Below are 18,915 nucleotides of genomic sequence, written 5' to 3'. Positions count from 1 at the left end.
CTCTATCTCCCTTCTCTCGACTCCCCTACATTGCAAGAGTCATCTGGATGCCTAATCAGGGCCATCTATTGGTCAAACAAAAAAGATATGGGCTTCCCCTGTTGAAATGTGGAGGCTGTGAGTTCATGATGTTTCTGAGACATCTCTGTCGCTTACCCTCAAAGGACCTGTACAACCCAGGCTACTGCCAGGCTTTTTCAGAGTATGATTAACCCAAAGAACTAAGAACAGACTGGATGTGCGTTTCTGTTCTATTTTCAGAACCACGCACTCGGCATCTTCACAAATTGCTGATGAGCACAAGCAATTTTAGTTCTAATCTCTACTGAAGAATTTTATCTCTTTGGACATCACCAACATGGCATTCCTATCCACAAAGGACTTTGAAAATATCGGGAGAGTTCTTTGAAGTTTGTCTTAGGATCCTGAAAATTCCTAGGTTTCATGAGCAAAAGGGATTAAAACTCTCCAATGTCCTAGAAAGCCATGGTGGGCCCGGCCTCTCATTGCTCTCTACTCTTCTAAGCTAGTAATGGGGTCTCCGTTCAGGCCCCAGGGTAGGGATGACCCGCACAGAGAGCTCCCCCTCCTTGCTCCACATCGCACGTGGCATGCACTTCTCCAGTGAGAAACCCACTTCCCTCCATGCGGAGTCTGCTTTCCATAGTCTGGACTGGTTTGTGTGAGCACCTTGACGCCGTGCCTAAGGAAAAGGCTACAGGACACAGACAAAGCCAATCGGATGTGTAGCCCAGCAGATGCAAATGGGAGTCCTATCCCCACCCGAGTCTCCTTCCTTATCACCTCCGAGGCAAAAGCAGTAACGACAATTATTTGACAGTTGAACCTTCTCAGAGATTCCCGTTGGCACTGGCTCTACCCTTGCGCCTTTGGCTTCACTTTCATGACTTCATGGTACAAAACCCTCCTGGCTCGGAAGTGACTGGAATATGAAAGCACCATCACTGAGAAGTAGAGATGTAAAGATAAGCTGTCTGAAAAATGTGTAAACCATGAAAGGCATTCCCAACTCTGCGATTCGCAAGTGCCAACAAGCAGAAAGAGACTGTCTAGAAGCGAGAATTGGAAAGGGCCCAGAAGCTTAAGTTTTCAAACCACGTGGTAGAGATGAGGGGCAATTCTTCAAAAGCATGCACAAAGGACTCACAAGGGCTGTCCTTTTTTGTCAGCTCGGCAAAAATTCTCCCAACTTAATCTAAAAAAAGAGTACTATTATACAATAGATGTATAGAGATCACTGCAAATATGAGTGATAGAATCATGAAATTAAAGATGTGTTGGTGAGGGGCGCCTGGGTGGCTCAGTCAGTGAAGCATCTGCCTTTGGCTCAGGTCATGATCCCAGGGTCCTGGGATCAAGCCCCACATCTGGCTCCCTGCTCAACAGGGAGTCTGCTTCTCCCTCTCCTTCTGCCCCTTTCCCTGCTGTGCGTGTTCTCTCTCTCTCTCTCTCTCTCAAATAAATAAATAAATAAAATTTAAAAAAAAATAAAGATGTGCTGGTGAGAGGCTTAATGAAAATGGCCATCAGAAGGCCAGGGGCTCACCTCTGAAACCGAGGTCATTCACTGTGTAAACAAGATAAGATGACCTGTACCCCTCCAGTAGCCAGAACGCAGCTCAGGACCCCAGCGCATCGGGTCAAATCCTGTCCCTGAGCAGGCAGGAGGATCTGTGGGCTGCCTTCTGGCAGCAACCTAGATTCCCCGAGAATCTATTCTGTGAAAACACCACGCTTGATACCTGGCATGAAACCCTCATTGAGGAGAAATAGGAGAAATACTTATATATCCCAATAGTTTAAAGAAAAAAAAAAAGGTTAGGGGAGGAGTCCAGATTCCTGAATTGGAAAATCAAACATAGAAATGCAATTCTTGGGGTGCCTGGGTGGCTCAGTCGGTTGAGCAACTGACTCTTGGTTTAGGTCTGGGTCATGACCTTGGGGTCGTGAAACTGAGCACCGTGTGGGGCTCCACACTCAGCAGGGAGTCTGCTTGTCCTTCTCTCTCTTGAGGGCACAAGTGGTGCGGCGGGGTAGAAAGAGAAGGAGAGAGAGAGGCAGAGAAGCAGACTCCCCACTGAGTAGGGAGCCCGATGCGGGGCTCGATCCCAGGACCCTGAGATCATGACCTGAGCCAAAACTAAGAGCTGGAAGCTTACCCGACTGCACCACCCAAGTGCCCCAAAACAATGTCAGTTCTGAAGTAATGAGACTGACTTCTTGGGCTGCTAATCTCCCTGCCCTTACCCTGATGCGCAACCCACCCTGGGGACTACCCTGGGTTGAACCACCTGTTCTTCCTCCCACAACCTGTGGCTCATACTCATGCTGTTCAATAGATGTTACTGGTTTTCTGCCTTTTAGACACACAGCAGGGTTGTATTTCCCCATTCCCCTTTAGTTGGGTGAAGCCATGTGACACACTTTAGAAAGTTAGGAGTTATGAATAGAACATTGGTGGGAGACCTAATTGCTAAATGAGAGATGTTCTAGACTTTTCTTTTCCTCCACATGGACCAGGTATGTTTGAAATGGTAGCTACTCCATCAGTCTAGGACTCTGACTGACTAGAAGGGGCAGAATCCTCCAACCCTTGATCCAGTTCTCCACAGATCTGTGGCATGAATGAGAAATAAGTCTTTGTTGTCTTAAGCCACTGAGATTTTGGGGGCTATTTGTTACTGTAGCATAGCCTGGCCTATCATGACTAAAATGATGAGAAGCATTTCTCCAGCTCCTCAGGGTCTCAGTGGTATTCAAAGTGAGCCCTGTCTGCCTTTTTTAGGCATGAGGGTACAAGAGATTCTACCCTCCCTAGCAAAGTACAGACCAAATTAGATCATGACATATAAGAATGCATTTCAGCTTGAATTCCATTTGGCAGGCTTCGTGGATGCTTTATAAACTCAAGAGAAAAAATACATAACAGTAGTAAAATAAAAATGCTGTATTTTAAACCATGTATTATAAGTTGAAATTAAATAATTACTTTTTTTTTTTTGGTTGCATGCCTTATCTCAGTGAAGCTGAAGCTGAGTTTATTCTAAGGAGCCAATTAAATGATTGCCAGGGCCAACCTGAAGCCAGGAACTTGAAATGAATTGTGACCCAAACAAAAGAACAAATTGTGCTAATTTACTGGGTCTGAAACCAAATCTTACTGTGACCTGTTTACTGAAACGTGAACCACCTGAAGTTTGAGAATACTTGCCAAACACACCTGATGATTCAGTCTAATCAAGTAACTGAAACTACATATATTTAAAAGCTTTTGAACAGGCTCAAAACCTCAAATAGCAAAACAGATCACAGACCAAACCTGAACAAAAGTAATATTTCTTTACAGTGAATTGACTGAGGAAAGCACAATAGAAATGTGATTATAAATGCTTTTTTCAAAGTCAACATTATAATATGGTGAGCTTTAAAACAATCAAGACTGCAATTATTTTTCCAAGATCCTTTTGATGTGTGTGTTTTGTGTGGAAGGAGGAAGTTAGGGGTTCAGAGTTATAATGAAGAAGAAAAGGACCAAGGTGAGATGAATGGTTGCTTAGCCATGGGAAACTCAACCACCCCTGAGTCACAGTTTAATCCTAGGACAAGGCCTAATACCATTTCTGCAAAGCAAATACTGCTTCATGGATGGACCAAACCTGGTAGGCATACAAGTCCTAGAACCCAGAATCCAGAGCGGCGGGCACCTTACCTGTGGAGAGCTGGGTGGGGAGGGGGTTCATTTCCTTGTCCACCATCTTCTGGTACAAAGCCCTCAGGCTAAAAGGCTCCACCGTGAAAGGCAGGGTCCCAGTCAACATGGCATACATGTTCACACCTCTGAAAAGAGACACACCAAAGCATGAGCCCAGAATGGGGCCCCCGGGAGGGGAAGACAAATAGGGCATGGGCTTGGCGAAGCTTCAGCCCTGGCACTTTCATGCTGACCTCAGGAGGCCTTCTTTCTAGAAAACTCAGCACCACAGTGAAGGAGCAAAAGTGAAAGGCATGGGTAAAAGCTTGCCTGTGAAGACTTGGACAATGGACTGTGGAGATCAAAGGAGTCTAAGGAACTTCGAGAGCTACCCCCTAAAGAAGGGAAACCATGTCCTTCCTTCTAGAAGAAGTCCAGACGTAATTCTGTGAAAAATACCAGGAGCATGCTAGGAGCCTTGAGTAAAAGAAGTCTTGCCATTATGTGGTCTTCCAAGGATGACTTATAAGGTGGAACCTGGAGGAAGCTAGACAAAAAAATAAAGGGCAAGACCCTGCACAGGGAGGCAAGCCACAGTCTGGCTGGCAGGTCTGATTACCTGTCAGTCCTTTGAAACAAAAGTCACATCCCCAAAACTGGCCTGTTGCTTTTCCCTTGAATTCTGTTTGTGCCTATAACTAGAGAATTTCCCGGGTGGCGGTTGGGGGAGGTGTCTCCTTCCCACTCTTATTTTTTATATTGTTGCTCATTGTAAGATTCCGCCTCCCCCAGCCCTGGCCCCGTAACTCAGATGTGGTCGAAATACCTCTGAATGGGCTTAACTGCTTATACCCAAAGCCAGCCTAGCGAACGGCAACATCTTCTTGGAGGACTTTTATTTTCCTGATACGCAAACCTAGTATCATCTTGATGAGATTTCCTGATGGGGATGAAATGCCTGTCTGCCAAGAGGTCTCAAGTGTTCAAAAGTGCCTGAGGGAATATGTTTTAAAAAACAGGCAATAGGATTTCCAGTCAAAACAAATCCAGTGAGACTGACTGAAATAAAGACCCTTGGGGCCCAGTTCCACCAAGGCGCCTCTGAATTAGAGTGCCCCGGATCACGACAGGTACAGAGTCCACGGACTCCAGCCAGAAATCAGTCTCAAATTGCAGACATAACTCTAAGATCCGGTGCCTCCTCTGTAACTCACAGTGGAGTTATGGAGACAGATAACTAAACATTCAGGCCATAGACACTTGCTGGCTGGCTCCCACCCCAGGCAGTGGTATAGGTGCTGGGCAGGGGTGAACCAGACGAAGCCCGGCCATCTTGGATTGTGGGGACAGACAGTCAACAAGTCAACAGATGACTAAGCACAATCTTTTCAAGTAGCGACAAACGCAGGGGGTTTAAGAAATGAACTTGGCGGCTTCCGACCACAGAGGCGTTCAATTAAGGGAGAAAAAGGTCTATAGTAAGTACTTGTAGACAGGTGGCCTCTGGGGGGGAGGGGCGAGTATCTAAGTGCAAGCTTCTATGTCTTTGGAATGGGGATGATAAGCTGGGCAGACGAGATGGAGACAAGAATGAACCAGGCATACGCAGAGCCATTTCCCTCGGTGTTTGGTAGAACGCATTCCCCAGGACAAGAACAGATGTTGGGTGAATACAAGTTCCGCAGCCAAAAAATTTGGGGAGCGGGAGCCTGGGGTGGTAAATCGGCACACTGCTATTGGAGGCTGAGTGAGAGGGACGGCAGGCCAGAGAGAGACAGTCTAGTAAGTAACAGACATCGGAAGGAGCTGTGCCAAGTTGTCCACAAACCTGAAAAGCAGGACGAATGGTGGGAACAGTGACAGAATTGAAGAAGCCGGGAGGGACGGAGAGATGGAGCACTAGGGCTGGTAACGCGTTTGGGAACCTACCATGCGAGGCTGCATTGTGGTATGTTTGAGCCAGAGCTCAACATTCTGGCTGGGAGGGTTCTCGGAGACCAATCAGAGAGAAAACTAAGAAGCCCCCCCACACCCTCCCAGTTGTAGAATTTCTGCATTCAAAGGGGTCTTGGACACGTGGCTTTTGTAATAGGAAACCCTCCCAGAACATCCACAAAGTTCTTGGGGGCCCCTGAACCACCTTCAAGACAACGGTTACCAACCTCCCCAATGCAGCTCATTCCATCTAGGGCAACTCTAGGCACAAGGAAGGCATCCCTGTACTATGCCATGGTCTCTCTCTTCTCCCCTTTGGTTGTGGAACAAGACCAGTCTTCTCTGTCCCTGCTTGCTTCTGGGCACCTTTGTCTTGGTCGTAGCATTCACACCTACAGCGGAGGAGCCTCGTTCTTACACAGAATCATTTCCCCCCCCCCACAGGTAAATGTTTCATAACATCCAACCATACACTGTTTCTCAAACTGGGGTACACAGGACACATCTTCAGAGGTTCAGCAGTTCTATTTTTGAGTTTCTTTTGGTGATATACTAAAACATCCTACAAGCCGCAACCAGGGCCATTGGACAGCCACCATATAACCAAGCACACACTGGATTTCGGTGCTTGCTTTTGCATTTGTGTTTACCAACACACAACCTTTCCCAAAATATAGCACTCTTATTGTCACAGGCTAATAAGAAAGGAACAGAAATGGACTTTGGGGTGGTTCCCAAAGTATGCAGCATCACCTGGAAATGTTGGATCTGCAAATTCTTGGGCCCCACCCCAAACTCACAGAATCCGAATCTCTGGGGGTAGGGCTCCACGATCTGGGTTTTCACAAGCTGTCCAGGTGCTTCAGATGCAAGGTCAGGTCTGAAAGCCACTGGAGGGTGAAAATGGGGGGGGAGAATTAAGTGATCACATGGCATTGGGCCGACCAGCTCAGAGCGCCTGTGCCTAGGAAGAAGTATGCCTAGACCCCTTAGAGCAATTCCATTCTCAAAAAGCAGAAGCCACGGCACCCAACTAATGCTGCTAATCTGAATATTTGGGGATTCTTTTAGTCTTGGTTATATTTAACTTGTAAATTAGTTTTGGGTTTTAATTTGTACAGGGCCATACATAAAAGGAGTTTAATTTTACATTCACGTACATTAAGCAAAATTTAAATAAAAATAACTAAAGTCAAAACCAGGGGTTACCAATTATGTTCTTCCTTTTCAAGAAGAGTATATAATACTTCAGTTTGAAGAATACTGCCCTATGACCTTTTCTATTTCCCTTTGTCTTCAGGGGACACAGAGCTTCCCGTCACTGGCGGGATGCATAAAATTGTGCCACATGCTATAGGAGGTAGGACGTTACAGTCACGGCAGGAAATCCAGCTGAAGGATGTAACATGTAATATGAACGTAACATGTAATATGAGGCCGGAGGACCAACTCTAAAACCTTTATGAAAGTTTCTTTCTTCAGGGCGTCTTTGAGACATCTCCTCGCCACCAGCTGGCTTCAAAAGATGACATTCTAATCACTGCCTTTCTCCATTATCTGTCTGGGACCACAGATAAATGTAACAGATGCTTGTTTTAAAGACAGTGCTGGTGATCCTGTGCAGAGTACTCCAACCAGGATGGAGCGAGTGGTTTTTATAAAAACCGATTATTTTACCAAACTGACTCCAGAATTTCATTTCGCTTGGAGAGGTTTATCATCAGCAAAAACAGTCACAAGTCGTTAAAGAGGACCCTGCTGTCTCATCCAGGGTCTCTCCTCTATAAAACATGGGTAACAACAGTACCTACCTCTCAGGTATATGAGAGTCAAATGAACTAAGCCACAGAAAGTACTAGATCCTGGGTCTGGTACAGACTCAGTGCCTGATAAATGTGATCTGCTTCATCACTGAACTTTTAAAAACCACAGATACAAAGCTACAATTATTATACAACAACTGTATCCTGTTACCAAAAAATAATGGAAATCTACGTGAAGAGTCATCCCGTTCCAAGAGATTTTATGAAGAAACCAGATCGAGTGTCTTCATTCCTCTCCCCAGGCTTTTCATACATGCTTAATATCGGGATAAAGAGAAATCCCATCCCTCTGACATTTCAGAAGTATGTGAGAATACCAAGGGAAAAATGTGGAATGCAGTTTATAAACCTCGGTAATCCCATAGAATTAGTAGGAGTCTCAAGATATGTTCAGAATTTCCTGATGTGTCTATTGAAATATGGTCCAGGGGCTTTCTAACATCTCCATGGCAGCCATGGGGCCCCCAGGAATCACAAATAGTTTTTCTGTTTAAGATTTTTTAATTTATGTATTAGAGAGCACGAGCGGGGAGGGGCAGAGGGGGAGGAAGAGAGAATCTCAAGCACACTCCACCCTGAGTGCAGAGCCCTACATGGGGCTCAATCCCGTGACCTCGAGATCATGACCTGAGCCGAAACCAAGAGTCAGACGCTTAACCAACTGAGCCACCCAGGCGCCCCGAATCACAAATAGAGAAAAAAAGGTATGAGAGACTGGAATGAAGGATGCAACAAACAAACGTGACGGGGGTTTTTCCAAACAGAAAGAAAGAAGGCTCAGTCAATTACTGGATGATAGAAAACCCAAAGGTACCGGCCAGTGTGGAATATGCTGGCGTCAAAAGGGAAAGATAAGGTGACAACGAAGAAAAGCAGGAAGATGAGGGGATGGGGCCCCATGAAATATAAATGTGGAATCTTTGGGATTACGTCAGGAAGCCCAATGATGGTTGTCATGTTTTGTCAGATAGAGATACTCCCTGGAGGAAAAGCTGGAGCATCACCTATCATCCAAGAGAGGAAAAACAGAGGGTCGGACCATCCTGGAGAAGTCAGGCAGCACCTTTAGCAGGACACAAGGGACAAAGTAAGGGACAGAGCTGTGCTGGTCCCTGGGGGTGTCTGGCTACTGTTCCCACAGAGCAGGTGGGCAGCATCCTCGAGAACTGACCAGTTTATACCAGAGTGAAGCTGACAGAACCTCCAGCTGACACACCTGGCTTCTGTATGATTCTTCAAGAAAGGAACTGCCTCCAAAAAATTAAAAATAACTCTCTGCCTAAAAGCAACATCTTTCCATCTTTCAGCACCAACTTTCAATACAACTTCTGATTTAAAGTCTTGAAAGGAGGGGCGCCTGGGTGGCCCAATCAGTTATTAAGCATCTGCCACGAACCCAGGGTCCTGGGATTGAGTCCCAAGTCGGGCTCCTTGCTCAGCAGGGAGCCTGCTTTTCCCTCTCCCTCCACCTGCCGCTCTTGCTGCTTGTGCTCGCTCTCTCTCTCTTTCTCTCTCTGTGTCAAATAAATACATAAAATCTTAAAAAATAAAATAAATAAAGTCTTGAAAGTAGAGTGGGAACAGATCTGTCCATTTGGAAAATCTCAAACTTCATGACCACTTCTTAAAATGGACTGCGTTCCACACAAAATTACCTTCTTGTGGATTTTAAGACTTTTCCTTCCTTTTCCCTTCCTCCTTCCCCTCTTCTATTTTTAAATGCACAGGCTAGCTACAAAAAAACAAAAGTCTGAGATTTTAAATCTCAGAAGCTAAAGGAAATTTCTCTGGTAAAAGTCAAAAGCCCTAAGCTACCCAAAAGAAATCATAGGTCTCCTGTTTCCACCTCCTTCTCCTGCCATTTTGAGGGGGTATAAATGGAGAGAAAATGCTATTCTTCCCCCATTTGACCACTGGCAGTAGCTGATGGTATCTGGTAGTATTTTTACAAAACAGAGTCTAAGGTCTAAATGCCTGAGCAGGGCTGCAAACAAGATGGCTCCCCTCAGCCAACTTGTCTACCCGAAGGGACAGCACTGGGGAGAGATTTTTTTTCCCACTAAGTGAAAAGAGATTCAGTGAGACTGGGATGGTGGTCTGGGTGTGTTGCACACGACCCTCCACTAGGCACCAGGTCTTCACATAAATGGCTTCGCCCACCCCAGGTACTCCCAGGAGAACAAAGAGCAGCTTTGGTTGAAACGATATAGCATTTCCAATGTTTTGGCGATAGGACTCTCAATTTCTATTTTCCTTACTCGTAGAGATTCACCAAAGTTCTCAAAAGAGCACAGTAATATTCTGAAAATAAAGTTAATTTTTATTCTTTTCATTTCAAAAGTACATCTGCGTTAGTGTTTGTTTGTTTGTTTTTATAATCAGCATATATTCCACTCTGAGGAAAAGTCAGTTAACCATAAAAACGGTTCACTACCACGGAACGAACATTTTTGGTTTCATGTCTGATATCTCAAAGGTCACTGGAGATCAACATACTCCAGTCATCTCAATTAAAGGTAAGATGCAAATGATTTGAAAGATATTCGTATATGAAAATGAAGACCACTGAAAATAGTGGAAAAGCCCCAAGACAGCATACACCATTTCCTACTGACATTGTTAATGCCTGATTCACTAGATAAGGAGGGTCCTGGGGGCCCCATTCGTGGAAAGAGCTCTCCTTCCAAAGGTTTCCGTGAGTGACAAGCTGGTTTTCTTCCCAAGTCAGTCCCAGAAGTCTTGGAGAAAGGCCCATCCATCCCTCAAGGTCCAAACCTCCGGAGGCGGAAGTTTCCTTTTGATTTGAGAAGTGAATTCTTCATTCTGTTGTTTCAGAACGATAAAAAGGGATGTTTTATAATAACAGTGTCTGACCCCGAAAGAAAATTCGTTCCATTTTCGCTCTTTCTTAAACGGCCTTTTAAATTAAATTCTCTTTGGGTTTTCCATTTCCAATTCTGCCAGCAAAGTCATGGGCACCAAACAGAAACCTAACCAGTATCTCAGACACAACACCCCAAAGCAGTGGAAAATTAATCTCTTAAAGAAGGTTCTGAAGTTTTCATTTTCTCCAGATCAAGAATGATAGTAATCAGGTTTTTATAAGTTCAAGACTATGCATATGCTGTTCCCTCTGCCCGGAAATTTTCCTCTCCTCTCCTCCACCTGGCAAACTCCACTTTATGCCTCAGAAGCAGATTAAACTCTCCTCTGATGGCTTCTTGAAATGACCCAGCTCTGCAGCTGTGCCTCCTGACACGTCGAAATTATTTACAGGTAACACGCGTAAGTAAGTAGGTGTCTTAGTTGGCTCAGGCCACCATGACAGAATACCACAGATGGGGTGGCTCAGCCAACAGACATTTTCTCATGGTTCTGGAGCCCGGGGTCTGAGAGCAGGGTGCCAACATGGCCGGGCTGTGTGTGGTAAGCTCTCTTCCTGGTTTGCAGACAGTCACCTTCTGGCTTTCTCCTCACTGTCGGAGAGCAAGCAAGCTCTCTGGAATCTCTCCTTAGAAGGACCCTTATCCCATTATGGGCACTCCACCCTCATGACCTCACAAAGGCGCCACTTCCAATTCTGTCATGCTGGGGAATTAGGGCTTCAATGTATGGATTTTGGGGGGCTTCAGTTCAGTCCATAGCAGTAGGTAAGTGTGTTCGATTGCAAGACAAAACAAAACAAAAACCCAAAGCCCACACATTCCTTTCCACTCCCCCCCATCACAGGGTGGAAATTTCTTTCTCTCCCCCTGATTCTGGGTTGGCCATGCAGCCTGCTTTGCCCACTGAAAGGTTAGTAAACATGACGCAGACGCTTCTCGAAAAGTGTTTATGCACTAGGGCTCGCCCTCTCTTACTCCTAGGAGACTCTTCCACCATTGCGTGAACGAAATTCTGCATATTTTGTGGCTTTCTTTGTTTCTGGTTTTCATACAGCCAGTAACTTCTTACCTACAGGTAGCAGCAATGCTTGAGAATTTGGATTTACATCGAACCATGGTGATTGGGTGGCTGATGGAGGCTTACGCTCCGTTGGGTAAGTGATGACCAAGAATTCCGTTAGTCTACTTTATTCGTCTGTTAGTGAATTTGATTCAGGACAGGTATCACTTCATACTTCGTACTTCCTGGGAAGGAGAATGGCTCTTGGGATCTGGAGTGGAGAGTTTTTACTCATCAGTTTACTTTTGGCCTTTCCCGAGATTCCAGAGCTTAAACAACAGAAATTGATTTTCTCACAGTTCTGGAGGCTCGAAGTCCAAGCCGAGAGAGTCAGCAGGGTTGGTTCTTCCTGAGGGCTGGGAGGGAGAACCTGTTCCATGCTGCTCCCAGAGCTGCTGGTTGTTTGTGGCAATCTGGTGTTCCTTACCTCGGAGATACAGCACTAAGAGCTCTGCCTTCAGCCCCACATGGCGTTCTCCCTGCGTCTCTCTGTGTCCCAATTTCTCCCCTTTATAAAGACATCTGTCATACTGGATTTTATGGCCTCGTTTGCACTGGGTTACCCCTGTAAAGACCTTCTCTCCAAATAACATCACATTCTGAGACACTGGAGGTTAGGACTCCGGCATATCATTCGGGAGGAGAACCCAATTCAATCCATAACATGTTGTTACCCACCTGCTTATAATTTTCCAGTGGCTTCTCATAACCTTAAGGGTGAAACCCAAACTCCTTCCCAAACCTCCCCACCCCACCCCACCCCACCCCCACCCCAGTCTTGCCACATCCTGTTCCCTGTGTCTCAGGCCCTCCTTCCTGACACCTCCCTCTCCCCAGAGTTCAGTTCTCCTCATCCTAAGGATTTGGCTTTGAGGTTTCCTCCCCTGGAGGCCACCCCCATCCTCATTCCCCGCATCTCACCCATTTCCTCCATAGCCGTTACCACACCCAGCTTACAGCTTGTTTAAAAACCGTCTGCCCCACTAGAATGGAAATCCCAGGAGAGGAAGCACAACATAGTAGAAGTAGAAGCAGTAAAGAGTGACGATTTAAGACAAACTCTAGAGTCAAGCCAGCTTGGTCAAATCCTAGCTCTATACGCCCTATCAGTGCCACTTGGGTGAGGGCCCAAGACTCTTAGGGCCTCAGTTTCCTTATCTGTAAAGTGGGATCACAGAGCACTCCCTTGAAGGGTTGTTAGGCAGACAAGATGAGTTAATACTTGCAAAGCCCCTGGAACACTGCCTGTCACTCAGTCCAAGGTATGTGAGCGTTAATAACAATCTTTGTGGAACCAAGGATTGACCAAGGCTGCCTGGCTATCTGACTCCCCGCTGTGCACTCAGAATTCGGCACAGCGCCTGGCTCAACACGTAACTGCCGAATGAACAAATTGCTGGTAAGCTATCTGTTCCTCACGTGGCCTCTTTTTGCTTTTTAAGCTTTATCAACAGCAGCTTCTAAAAGGGGCCCAACTGATGCCACCCCTGTGAATTAGGCATGGGTCCTGTGGCCTCATCCCCTAGAGAATGTTCCAGGGTCAGCTAACCAATCTTGCTCCAGGGAAACTTCATTTATTAGAATAAAACAGGGTCCTTCATGGCTAAACAGGGTGAGTATCTCTACCACAATGCCCCACCACGGGGCACTAGCACACAGAGTTTCTGGTCTACCTAGAGATCCCCCATCAGCCTCCGGAGCAATACCACAATCAACTGAAAAGACCAAGGTGTGTATGGTGTGTTACCATTTGTCAAAGACTTACCCATACATTACTCTCTGGCACCAGGACTAAGAATGAGGCCTGACGAGAGCTTTTCAGAAAACCGGAAGCTGCATATCACCTTCTTGGGGGAAAAAAAGGCAACTAAGTGGGAGGTGAGCGAAGAAACGTCCAGCAGCTCCAGAGGGCCCAGCGGTGGCAGAAGCCGGGGCGGAGGAGGGAAGCGAGGGTTCTGGGTCACCCCCTTCCCTCCCGCAGCTCCCCTCCACCTTCCCTCCTCTGAAGCCACCTTCCGGGTGGAGCCACTGCTTCTGGCTGACGCGTGGGGACACAACAGGTGGCAGGAGACCAGGTCCCTTTATTTGAATCATGGGGTCCCCAAAACTGAGAAATAGAGCACCTGGGGTCCCTAACTGTGGATTTCTTTCCCAAACCCAGGGGCTTGGCAGGAGGGCCAGGGACAAAGTGTGAGCTTACACCTGACCCTCAGACGGTGCTGCCTTTTGCAGCTGGTGCTTTCCATTTCCCCTTGGATTTCCCCAAAGAGGAGAAATGATTTCTTCCCATCCTACAGTCAGCACAAGGGGACGAGAGAGAGGTTCCACGCAGGTGAAACATGCCCAGGAGTTCCCCCGCCGCTCTGACAATCCACAAGGCTCTTCCCTTCTACCAACATTTCTAGGCGGTGAGGAGCTGCCTGTGTTGGCAGCCATGGAGTGGAAAGGTCCCCCTTCGTAGGCTGAGCCTTGTCACCATGACAACTCGTGATGACACTTACCCTTCAGTCCCTGGGAGAGCAGGGCCGGAGGAGGATACTGTCACCTGCTCTCCAGCTGCCGGCTTCTCTTCCCCATGGTCATTACGCCTCCCACGCCACCAGTTACATCACGCTTCTGAACCTCTTGGCTTTTCAGGCTCTCTATGCTCCATAGCCGCCTTCTTTTTTTTATTTATTTATTTATTTATTTATTTATTTATTTATTTATTTATTGGTGCACAAATGGTCCCTTGTCTAGCTCTCCATTTAGCATAAGTGAGTTCCCTAACTGTTAAGGAGAGAAGGTGATTATAGACTTTAACATTTATATTCATCCCTCAATAAATATTTACATGTGCCAGACATGTGTGAGAATTCTTAAGCATTGAAAGGGACCAAGAATGGATCTCACCTCAAGTATCGACTCTGATGCATTGGCAGTGCTTTCTGATGGCTGTGTTAAGAAGGATTCTGAGGCCCTTCTGGGCCCAGAATAAAGAGCCTGTGAATCAGCAATGCCGGCCAAACAACCCAGGGAACCTCGATGAGAAGGCTTCCTCTGCCGGGGCTTCCTGCTAGCACTCCCACTCACTCTGGCGGCCCCCCGGCACCCTCCCCCCGGGGGCCATAAGCACTCCAGCTACAGCGCTAACCACACCTCCTCTTGAGGCGTCAGGAAAGTCCCTGGGAGCTCAGGCTTTCGGCTGAAGAGCCGTGAGTGCAAAGTGTATCTCCACCACTTACTCTGTAAAATGGGCACGAGAGCGCCTCACTGGCTGTCCTGCGGATCAAAGGGGATAATTAACGCAGAGCACTCAGCCCTCCCAGGAACGGAAGCCGACTCCCCACTAACCTGTGACCAGCTGCACCCAAGCCCCGGGAATTCTCTTGTCCTCAGCATCTCATGCTGGGCTCCAGTTCCCCTCACCTCCCACTGGAACCTCCTGAGCTCCTTTCCCTTCTAGACCCTCCCTCGGGGTTCCCTGGCTCTGTTGGCTTCCTCTGCCAATGGTAGCCCCTGACCCTATAGCTCCTGTCCCTCCCTCCCCTCCCTCCTTTCTCTAGCCCTGGCTCCGTGCCCACTGTCCTGCCCCATTGGCCTGCAGAGCAGGGCTTCGGGCAGGGGAGCCGTGACCATGGGGTGAGAGCCCGCGGAGCAGGGCGTAGGAAACAGATGAGACACCAGAGGCTCCAAGTCAGCCTGTAGGAGGCACGGAGGGTTGCCCAGGGGAAGTGGAATCCCAGAAAAGAAGAGGGAAAGAGAAGGTGTACAGGAGCAGGGACAAGAATCCCTGGGTGAGGGAACAGCACGTGCAAGGGATAGGAAACAACACGGAGCCCGCTAGAGAACGGATGTGGAGAATGGCTTCCCACGAGGCAATGGGGCCAGGCTCAGGATTCAGTCCTTTATCTTGAGACCCTGGAGTCTGCCTGGTTCAAACCCCAGCTCCACCAGTTAGTAGCCCCGTGACCTTCAGAAATTTTCTTAATGTCTCTTGCGATGGGTTTCTTGTCCCATAAAATGGGGGTACCAGAGAGTAAAAGTTTCACTGGGTTACCGTGAAAATTAAGTGCCATGGTGCATGCCATACACCAAGCATGCGGCAAATGTGAGCTTTTCTCCAATCTGGACAAGGGATATGTAGCGAGAAGGGAGAGAAGTAGGGGAATTCCAGAAATGTACCGGATCAACATATCCTGGGCTCAAATGGGCCGTCCTCATCGCCAAATTCCATCTTAATCAGGAGCCCACTCTCTGGCTACAGCCCACTTCCCCTTGGTGAGGAACTTAGTCCCTACCCCAGAATCCAGGACCCTGCACGGCTCCCCGTACCATTCACACCTGATGCTGAGGGGCTTACTCAGTGTGGGCACCGTGGGGACCCAGATTCAGGAACACTGCAGCGACCCCTGACCCACCCCTTCAGGGGTGACTGGTGGCCCACCCTGTGCGGGACACTGGTGAAGCAGATCCATAAGGTCCCCATCCTCCCGCAGCATCCTTCCCAACTAGGGAGACACACACTAAATGGATTCACAAGCCATAAAATGCCAGGCCGCCATGGGGTTTGCAAGGGTGAGGAGACAGAATCGTGGGGGCCTTTCTGACAGGGAACTCAGTGATGCATTCTGCGGGGGGGAGCACCGGATTAAAACTGGAATGTGGGAGTGGACAGGCCACCTGAAGAACCGGGAAATGGCATTCCAGACCCAGGAAAGAGCAGGTGCAAAGCCCAGAGGTGGGAAAGATGAAACAGAGGCCAACGTGCCTGAGGAATCGAGAGCAGAGGGTGGGGTAGGAGACACATGCGGCTTTCTTCTGGAACAAAGGAAAGCTGCGGGACGATTTTAAGCAGGGGAACCACAGGAGTGACTCGTGAAACCAGAACGTGAGTTCCGTGAGCTCAGAACTTTGTTTCTTGTCTCCCCAGCAACGGAAGGTATTTTGGCAAAAGCCTCTCTGGTGGTCTGTGGAGAACCGACCAGAAGGAACAGAGGTGGAAAGCCAGGCCCCAAAGAATCACCGGATATCTATCCCAGAGCCGGTAATACAACACGCTTGTCATCAAATACTCAAAGGTTATTTCATAAGAGAGGGAGGGCGGACACAACAGTTCCCTTTTATAAGCTCCATCACTCACATGGACCAGACATCGATTTTGGGGCCATATTTCTTCCTGGCAAGAAGTTCAGGTGCGGCGTAGGCCGGGCTGCCACACTGTGTGCTGAACGGGTCGGAGTGGCCCAGGATCCCCGCGCAGTTGCTCAAACCAAAGTCTGCAAACAGGGGAAGACAAAACCGGCTCCGAATTAGAAAATTGTGAAACAGAAGAAGGAAAAAAAAAAAAAACAAACCAACAACCAGACGGCAGTAGGAAAGAAAACGTTCTCTCGGGCTGACACATCATTTAGCATCCCAAAGGAGCACCAAGCAGCTGCAGACCATAACCTCTGGATATGGGGTCCCGAGCCTGGAAACATTTTATATCAGTCCTCACTGTAAAATCCAGCTAGAGCTAAAAGTATGTTGAACCAAAACATATTTTCATCAAACCTTGCAAATGAGTCATCCAGGAAAAAGAGAGGCTTTGCTTTCTAGGACTACAGGCAGGAAGAGAGAACGAGCAGAGGCCTCGGAGTCAGCAATCTGGCTTCCAAGGGGTCATGTGGGGAAACACGGATGGAAGATCCGTTTCCTCTGGCTGGGGTCAGCGTCACCCCGGGTGACATGCGATCCCCCCATGTAGACTTGACATTTTCCAGCTCAGTGTTTTAATTTCATGCAAGTCTTTTAAAAATGCTCCCGGTGCATGTAGCGATGTGTGGGGATTGGAAGAGGGAAAACTATACCCCCGACCATTTAGACAACGCTGAATGTTGGCTGGAACTCTAACATCAGGAAGACAGCAATGAGAACTGGACTAAGCGACCTCCTAGTGTTGCCTTGCTCTTGGATGATGAAGGCAAATGGGAAAAGCAAAGAAGAGCCCGACGCATCCAAAGCTCGCTGGGTATAGTACACCTTTTCTTTTGTGTTTACCTTTTTGATCCTCAGGATACTGCAACTGACAGGTAATCAGAGTTGTCAGCGTTCTGTCCCCATCTGATATCTTTCCTCAATCTTTGCTGACCCCAGAATTCAGATCATCGCTTCTCCTTTGAACTTCAACGTTGAGTATTATGGTTCTCGTCCCCCAAACAGGAGACTCTGCCCCCAGGGCTCAGTGGCCAGAGACTGGCTCCATGTCTTGAACAAAACCCTTGTCCTTTCTCAACCGGTAGGATTTATACCTGCTTTCATTACTGTGTTTTCTCCTTGACTAATGTGCCTCCACTTGCAAGCGCCTTACTGCTATAACTGCTCGGGAACGCTCAGGAACAGAAAAACACAGGATGGGGCGTGAAGTGACACTAAGTCCATCAAGTGACTCACACCACGGGTCAAGATGCACCACTAGAAATTCTCCCCACAGTCGCTGGCTGAGACTGTGTCATGAAGGAGCTTTCCCAAACAGAGCCCCCTCCCCAAGACAGAGCTCCAAAAACTAGTCAAGGCACTGGGCTTGGAGATGGAGAACCAGAACCTACCCTAGGGATTGGCAAACCACTGGGGGATGCTGCATGTGGACACATGTAACTCTTCCTTTGCTTTTTTTTTTTTTATGATTCCATGTTTTTTTTCTCGTAACTTCCCTTTGCTCCCTACTCTCCCCCCCCACCCAGCCCTTGTTTCCTTCCCCCCTCCATCTCTCCCCCACCAGTCCCCACTAGTAGGTCCCACATAACCTGCCCAAGAAGGTCCCTACAGGAGCCACAGGGCCCCCGGCTTCCCATCTTAAGAGGAGATCTCTGTGCCAAAGTATCTGAGGGCCCCTGTTCTCAGACTTCTCAGACCCCTGTAGTACTGCTGACACAGGAAAAAAGGGGGAGGGCAAATATTTTTGTAAGAGGAAAAATCATAGCGTGCTTGAAATTGGATGGTTGCTTAAGTGTTTGGGTCTGCAAATCATCCTAAAGGAATTTTAATAAAACAACAAATGCATAAAGAGCACCATGGAATAAAGATTACGTTGTTTGGGGGGCAACATTTTAAGGGAAGTTTCGCAGTCACTTTAGAGGCCTGATCTCCTAGGAGTCCCATAAAGTTTCTCTCTAGATTTCTGACATTAAATAAAGACTCTGTGTCTAATCTCAGCGGGGTGCCATTCACAGCAAAGGACTGCCTCCTTCAGGTCGCTCCCTCCACTCGTGGACTGGGGTCTGTTAAGAACTGCTGGACACCAAGAGGGCACGGTGAGATAAGAGACCAGGTCACCCCCCACCCTCTATCCTGCCACCACCACCCGCCCCGCCCCTCCCTGCTTCCAGGCAAGCTGGAGAACACAATGCCTTGCCTTGTCTCAAGCACAGGTTCAAGAAGTTAAATTAGCAGCTGACCTGGTGAGGGAGGAGAGAAGATCTGCATTTTAAATGACTTAATGTTGACCTCGCCAGAAGGGCTTCATTTAAAATATATTGT

At 47.7% G+C, this 18,915-nt stretch overlaps 1 protein-coding gene across 1 annotated transcript in view; it reads right to left on the bottom strand.

Annotated features, from left to right (window-relative positions):
• The window catches only part of HUNK (hormonally up-regulated Neu-associated kinase), a 101,459-nt gene that overhangs the window by 26,428 nt on the left and 56,116 nt on the right, over window positions 1-18,915 (bottom strand). The window contains exons 4-5 of the mRNA XM_027581720.2: window positions 16,538-16,673; window positions 3,731-3,858 (exon numbers count right to left, since the gene is read on the bottom strand). Of these exons, the coding sequence (XP_027437521.1) occupies window positions 3,731-3,858; window positions 16,538-16,673 (264 nt within the window). The remainder of the gene's footprint in view (window positions 1-3,730; window positions 3,859-16,537; window positions 16,674-18,915) is intronic.

The sequence above is a fragment of the Zalophus californianus genome, chromosome 1, assembly GCF_009762305.2.
Source record: "Zalophus californianus isolate mZalCal1 chromosome 1, mZalCal1.pri.v2, whole genome shotgun sequence".
Lineage (NCBI taxonomy): Eukaryota > Metazoa > Chordata > Mammalia > Carnivora > Otariidae > Zalophus > Zalophus californianus.
This window is presented reverse-complemented; position numbering and strand designations above follow the sequence as displayed.